The sequence below is a fragment of the Branchiostoma belcheri genome, unplaced genomic scaffold, assembly GCF_001625305.1.
Source record: "Branchiostoma belcheri isolate BF01 breed outbred unplaced genomic scaffold, Haploidv18h27 scaffold281, whole genome shotgun sequence".
Classification (NCBI taxonomy): Eukaryota; Metazoa; Chordata; class Leptocardii; order Amphioxiformes; family Branchiostomatidae; genus Branchiostoma; species Branchiostoma belcheri.
This window is the reverse complement of record NW_017803889.1, coordinates 56,875-64,207: the sequence shown is the minus strand read 5'-3', so window position 1 is coordinate 64,207 and position 7,333 is coordinate 56,875. Positions and strand designations below refer to the sequence as shown.

The following is a 7,333-nucleotide window of genomic DNA, read 5'->3' as shown; positions in this document are numbered from 1 at the left end:
AACACGGTGTATTCCGCATCACCCTCGGTCCCAGCCCTCCCGCGGATCGGATCTCCCTCCGGCCTTCGGCCGTCGGGCGATCCGACCCGCAGTCGGGCCGATACCTCAGGCGATACGGAATACACCGTGTTGTATTCTATATTTATCAAAGCTTATTTGAGAAGATTTCTACATAATAGTGTTTGTGTCTGTCAGTGACCTATGATGTCAAAAGAATACTCTATAGTACACATTGAATTTTCTACAGTATTTTGGACTGGGTCTTGTGAATGAACAAATCTACTGAATCTGACACATAACTGCTTTGACTATACTGTAAACTCTTACATTTCCATGTGTTTGAAATAACATGAATAGACACAACTCAGAGCATAATTATGTGAAGTACGCGCAGGTATGAGCTCAGAGCTTCAAGGGAACTAACTATTGTCTGATTGAATATTCTGAAAATTGTTTTGCTTGCATAAAAATTGTTTTGTTTCCACTTTGGCTACAAGGATAAAGCATTGCAATAAGTTTATTTTCTGCTGTAAATATTTCTGTTTTTCACACAGAAATGTCAGTGTAGATGCAGTATAATATGAATTTGGAGGAACAGAATTTGAAATTCTACAAAAAAATGTCAAACTGTCTGAATGTCTGATGTTGGTAACTTAAGTCATTCATGTTTGGATCATCATTCATAGTGCATACTTTGGACTACAGTGTAACTACTTTTGCTTTGTTTTGATTTTAGCTTGTGTAGAAAATGTTTTTAATGTCGGCAGTCAATTTCTGCATCGCTTTGTCAATTTCTAGATACTTTTGTATGCTGTTAGAAAACACACACTCACCACCCTGGATAGTGAGTGTGTGAGTGTTTTGTATGCTGTTAGAGCAAGAGTAATGATGAACAGGGTCATCTTTCAATGTATTGGCAGCTCACATGTAAGTACAAGTACAACAAGTTGAAAAGTCAGAAAAAGCCAATTTTGTTTGTCTTGTTTGTCTTTGTAACCAGCAAACAGTCTCTCACCAGTTTTGTAAGGTATCTACTGTGTGTAAGAAACAGGAGGAGCCCGTAAAAACCAATGGTCCCAGGCCGGGGTTCGAACCTACAACCTCCCGGGCTCCAGTCAGACACTCTAACCTCTCCGCTAAAAGGTCTAGACCCCTTTGCCGGATCTGTTGGTAGCGCCTATAAACCCCCCACTGTTACATGTGTATCTCGTCGCAAAAGCCCCACCTACATGAGCTATACATAGCGGCGAGAAGCAGAACTCCAGTCAGAAGCTCTGAGAAAGGTGTCTGATAGACACCAAAATGTCAACAAGGTAGATCTTGGTTGTGTAGAAGAAAATTATGAAATGACCTCTTTGTGAACCTAGGTAGCCCAGTGTGCTACCTGAATTTTAGGAATGCCCCCCCCCCCCAAATCATGCCCACTTGGCTTGCACCACTGTATCCGGCAGATGCTTCTTAATTTTAGGTATTAATGGCTATTACTAGTATCAGTTAACTAAAGGCTGTTAGAAATATTGTCAAAGGCTTATGTCTGTAACATTACTTAATTTGAGGAAAGTAGTAACTTATAGGTGGGGCAACCTAATTTTTGCCGTAGGTTGCCTGCTGCCCACTGGGCAACCTTGTTCAAAAAGGATTTTGTACACTGACCTGCCATGATGCCTTTGCTGGCCAGTACCATGATGCCAGCCAATGCTGTACTGAAGATGGCGTTCTGTCCAAAGTTAAGGAGGGCGAGGCTCGTGCTCGTCTTCAGAGAAGCCACCTCATACTGAGCCAGCAACTTGTCATAACGGTCTGCCTCAAATGTCTCATTGTTGAAGTACTGAAAGGGAACAAACAGTTTATAGTAAAGGGGGTTCATTCCTGAAGCTACATGTAACTGACATACCGCACATACAGTCATCTTGAGCCACATACAAGGTGATATCCTGTCTTATATAGTGGAGGGGATTCATTCCTCAAGTTACATGTAACCCACATCTTGCACACGCAGTCGTCCCTCAGTAAGACATGAGGGCATAACATTGGGGCCTGACAGGGATTTGAACCCAGAACCTTCAGATTCAGAGACAACAACCTTAACCACAAGACCACCTTGTCATGCCTTGGCTGTATCTTCAACCTAACTAACTAATAACTAACTAACGAACGAACGAACGAACGAACGAATGAACGAATGCACGAATGCACGAATGCACGAATGCACGAATGAATGAACAAACAAACAAACGAATGAAAGTTTACTATTATTGTTATTAAATTCTTGTGACTACAGGGCGCCCTACCCAAATAGGCTTACAATGTACAAGACACCAACAAAAGAAAACATTATAATAAAAAACGGTACAGAGTCAAATCAAATCAAATCAAATTAAATCAAAAGGTAACATAAGTGGTTCCATAATATATGATGTGCGCACAGTACAGAGATTCAATTCAAATAAAACATGAACAATAATGAGTTCCACTAAATACCTTGACAGTTTCGTAGTTGATGAGCGAGTCGATGGCCATGTTGCCGGCTTGGTTGTCTGCCCGGTTCATCTGCACGCGGAATTTCGTCCTCCAGGCGGTGATGCTGAGGGTGAAGGCGGCGTACGCGCCGATACAGCCCAGCGTGACCGCAGCAAACTGCACCCCACACTTGTACCACTGGAGACACGTGTGATATTATCTTGAAAGTTCATCAATGGGCAACAAAACTTCCCCCTAGTCTCAGGGCTCGAAATTTATTTTTTGGGAATAGGTGCACCGGTGCACCCAGCCTAAAAAATTAAGTGCACAAGGTCTTACTTCTCTTCTGAGCTTGAATCTAAAATGAGAGCTTCAAAATCTCAAACATTACTACAACAAAGATTTTATTATTTTTCTGATACTTAGAGACCAAGAATATCCGGTATACTATTATATGCTTCTAATGTTAAAAATTCCTTTAAAAATATTTGGGTGCACTGGTGCACCTACAGAAAAAAATTGGGTGCACAGCTCCAATTTTGGATGCACTAAGGTGCACATGCACCCAGTATTTAATTTCGAGCCCTGCTACAAGCACTGTCAGTGGTCAAAGCCAGGGCCGTGAACAAATTCAAGAACAAGCTGGATGCTGGATAAAGTAGAGACTGAGACCACACAGGCTAGTTGCCTTCTACCCCAAAGATGGTATGCAGGTATGCGGGTAAGTACAAGTTATTATGATTATGAAGCATTGACAAGCATTGACAATTCTACTTACCAAAATGCCAGTGACAAGTGAGACTTCCAGGATTGTTGGCACCACATTGAAGATCAGAGCAGACAACACAAAGTTGATTCCTCTGTGGGCACACAAAAAATAACTTCAAATCAGTCTCATGCAAATCAAATAACATTCATACCTTATGACAAATTATCCTATGTTTGCGTGCTGCTCTTTTTGCAGATCATATTTTAAGATCTAGTAGGTCTTGTTTTAAGAAGCTCCAAGTTTTGGCACTCAAGTAAAGAGTGGAAAGCCTTTTTGATGTAATTAACACACACACACACACAACAGCTGAAAAAGAAGAGAAGATTTGATTGCACAACAACTGTAGCAGGTACACAGTATGACAGCTAGCCAACACAATGTCACTTTGGATCTGTCCAACAAATTTGATGGTCTCTTGGACACAATTTGAAGATCTGCTTGGAGATTTAAAAAATTGCTTCAAACTACTAGCTCACCGAGTCCCCCTGTCGATTGCCTTGGAAAGTGCACCTTTCTGGTGGAAGCTAAGGTCCAGGTTGTGAACTATTGCTAAACAAATATATAGTAGCTCTAAGAGTTATTGACCTACTTTTATAATTAACAGTGAAGACACATATGACATTGTCCTAAACGAACAATAGCTCACCGAGTCCCCCTGTCGATTGCCTTGGAAAGTGCACCTGTCTGCCTGGAGAGGTGGAAGCTCCAGTCCAGCTCGTGAACTTTTGCTAATATCTAATAACTCTAAGAGACTGCTCAACACATATGACATTGCCCTAAATACCGGTAACTTCTAATGGCTCACCGAGTCCCCCTGTCGATTGCCTTGGAAAGTGCACCTGTCTGTCTGGAGAGGTGGAAGCTGAGGTCCAGGTTGTGGAGGTGCAGAAAGACGTTCCTGGCGACGCGACGGATCGAGCTCTGCGCCACCTTCGCAAAAATCGCGTTTCTCAGCTCGTTAAATCCCGCCGCTCCCGCCCTGGCAATGCCATCTGTGTGTCATGCAAGCAGATAATATTCAATATCTTATTACATGTATTTTCTGACGATTGGGCATTTATAATTATATACTTATCCAGCCCTCTCCTCACATGTACACATAAAATGTAAGTAATAATAAAGAAGAGAAAACAAAGATTGAAAGAAGTACAAGTACATACTCAGTTCATACATTCCATACATTCCACATCTTATTCAGTTTTACATTAGTTACTATTTTCTGCTAAATGCGCATATACATGTACATAAGAATAAAATGAACACTGAAACCATGGAATATGAGTAATGACAAAAAGAAACAAACTTAAAGAACCGAATAAAGTCAACTGCCCTATACATGTAGCAATAAGACCACTTTGGAGAGATAAAATCTGGTCTATGTGGACTAGTAAGTGGTCACTATAGACACTGGATTCTGACCGGGACAACTTACATCCAATGACGAGCGCGGTTGCGAAGGTGATGATAGTGTTGGCGGGGTTGTCCAGGTTGAACAGAGCAGGCTGGTTGAGCTTTCAACACAAGCATACACTGCCAGCTTTTGGCATTGTCATATATCTATTGTACTTATCTAGCTCCTAGAACTTACTGTAGTCAACTTTGCCTTTGGCTTTGCACTAAAGAACAATATCTGAGCAATACCATTAAAGAAAACAACAACTTACATCCAATGACGAGTGCGGTTGCGAAGGTGATGATAGTGTTGGCAGGGTTATCCAGGTTGAACAGAGCAGGCTGGTTGAGGTAGTCTACAGCGTACTTAAAGATGAAGGGGACCTGGACATTCAGCAGCTGGGAACATACAGAAAACATGGGGTGCAATACTTCACACAGATGCAAGGAAGAGCTGCAATACATACATGTATGTAGACTGTGTCACACACAAAAAAAATGTACAGCTACTACACTAGGGGGTTTTCTAGAGAAATTTAGCATGAGGGAGCAGATCGCAATCATGGGGGAGTGAAGCAACCGGGGAGAGTAACACAGTTTGTAATTCTAGAATTTTATTGTTGTATTGTTTTTATGGTACATCTTTACTGGAAAAAGATCATTTTGAGAAAGACTAAAAAAAAATGGTGTGTATTTATAGGAGAGTGAAATAAAAGTGAAATGATACGATGCGTGTACATAGAATATGTATTTATTTATTTATTAAAAGAGGGAAATATAATCTTCACACCCAGAAGAAATATGACAATCTTAAGGTCCCCACCTTGGCTCCTACGAGCAGCCCGAGTGCCACGACCACCCTAGTCTTGATGTCTGTCCTTCCTTTAGGCCAGACATACCGCAGCATGTTCCTGACTATCTGCAGGCCTGCCACCCTGTCCTCAGGGACTCCCTTCACACCTATGGGGATAGAGGAGTCCCCACCGCTACCGTGGACTGAACAGTCTCTCTTGGGCAGCTTCGTAGGTTTCTGTTATCAAGGGGAGTCGAAAACAATGTTAAGAATCATTTTCTTAAAAATTAAAGGAAGTTTGCCCCAAAGATATCTGAGTGGGAGAGATGTCACCATGTTACTGCACATATGATACATGATTATCTGATTATCAACAAGACAGCAATTTGAAAATAAGATTGTAACTAATACGTTTTGGTCAAGAAGTAGATTTACTTTTAAATCTAGTAAATACAACTACTTATCATAATAAACAAAATTCCTTTTTTCTAAACTGCTCTTCTCAAAGTGTATTACATACTGATAGACACTGATCTGCTTACGTATACACACATCCCATCACCTGAATCAAGTCTAGAGGGACACCAGGAAAAAAAGTTCAGTGCCTACGTAAAACAAAAGACACAAAACACAACACCAGTGTGCATGTTACTAAGTATGTACTGTACAAAAAATTGTATATGCCGGTATAAGGAAGAGTAGACTAAGCGTTACAATAGACTAAGTTCAGTATCTACCTAAAAAAGAAAAAGACACAAAACACAACACCGGTGTACCTGTTATGTGCTGTACCAATACATGTACATATAATGAAGAGTAGGCTTAGTGTTGTTACACCAGAAAAAAGTTCAGTGTCTACCTTAAAGAAAAAAGACACAAAACACAACACTGGTGTGCTTGTTATATATATATTATGTGCTGTACATATAACAGCCTATTTTGCCATGGCTGCATGGTAGGCCAGCCTGTAAGACAGGACATAGTTATAATTAGAAGGACAGAAGCCCTCTCCACCAATGGGAGTACATCCTGAGGTTCACCTGCACTTTTGATGTCGCCTGTGTTGTCATACGCTTTCCCAACGCTCCTGCTCCATTTGCAGCCTTATAAAGTGAAACAGAAAGAGAGACAAAATCAGTGAGAAGTACACAAATTATCATAAGTTTTTTTTCATTAATATCATGACCAGCTTGTATTTAAAAGGTTACACTTTTGCTCTATCTGGCCCTGTTAAAAAAGTCCTTGTCTACACATACATTGTAGCTCCACAAACTTTAAAGCACAGACTGTGACGCTCAGGACAAAGACAACGAGTAGCTACTTCAAGACCTTGAGCTTGGAGAGAGATGATGTCCCTAATGTTATAACCAAAGCTCACAGTACTCACTTTCGCCTGAGTCAAGGAAATACAAATGTAGGTGTAAAATGCCTTTCCAAAGGGCACACCATCGCGGCCTGCTACTTGTAGGTATTTGAACCCATAAATTTCATATTCTGAATCAACAACCTGAATCACAACATGACGTTTGAACCCAGTCTTGTATGTATGTGCTCTAGCCTACTCCTGAGGGTCAGTATGTACCCCACCAACAATGTTGGGAGTAGACCAAAGCTAACAGGCTGGACTCCAGGCTACAAGACCACTTTGCCACCTTGATGTGTATATCTACCCGATACCATTAATTCCTGCTCACCTGTTGTGACCTGGACAGGTGAGGTGCTGCAGCTCTCCAGGTAGGGGGAAATCTCCAGGCTGATGACCTGCCATGATGCTGGTGCTGAAAATTAAAAAAAAAAACAGGTTGTAAAACACTTTTCCCCAGAATAAAGTTTACCAAATAAGCAAGGAGGTTAAGTGTGTTGAACGTCCTTGGTTTGATGCAAGTCACTTCCTTAGGGACTGTACGATATTTACCGGG

At 41.2% G+C, this 7,333-nt stretch overlaps 1 protein-coding gene across 1 annotated transcript in view; it reads right to left on the bottom strand.

Annotated features, from left to right (window-relative positions):
* Nucleotides 1-7,333, bottom strand: part of LOC109472778 (ATP-binding cassette sub-family B member 7, mitochondrial-like) — a 20,463-nt gene that overhangs the window by 12,386 nt on the left and 744 nt on the right. Inside the window, exons 2-9 of the mRNA XM_019772633.1 lie at nt 7,109-7,192; nt 6,455-6,517; nt 5,445-5,651; nt 4,894-5,020; nt 4,035-4,221; nt 3,239-3,320; nt 2,482-2,658; nt 1,654-1,828 (exon numbers count right to left, since the gene is read on the bottom strand). Of these exons, the coding sequence (XP_019628192.1) occupies nt 1,654-1,828; nt 2,482-2,658; nt 3,239-3,320; nt 4,035-4,221; nt 4,894-5,020; nt 5,445-5,651; nt 6,455-6,517; nt 7,109-7,192 (1,102 nt within the window). The remainder of the gene's footprint in view (nt 1-1,653; nt 1,829-2,481; nt 2,659-3,238; nt 3,321-4,034; nt 4,222-4,893; nt 5,021-5,444; nt 5,652-6,454; nt 6,518-7,108; nt 7,193-7,333) is intronic.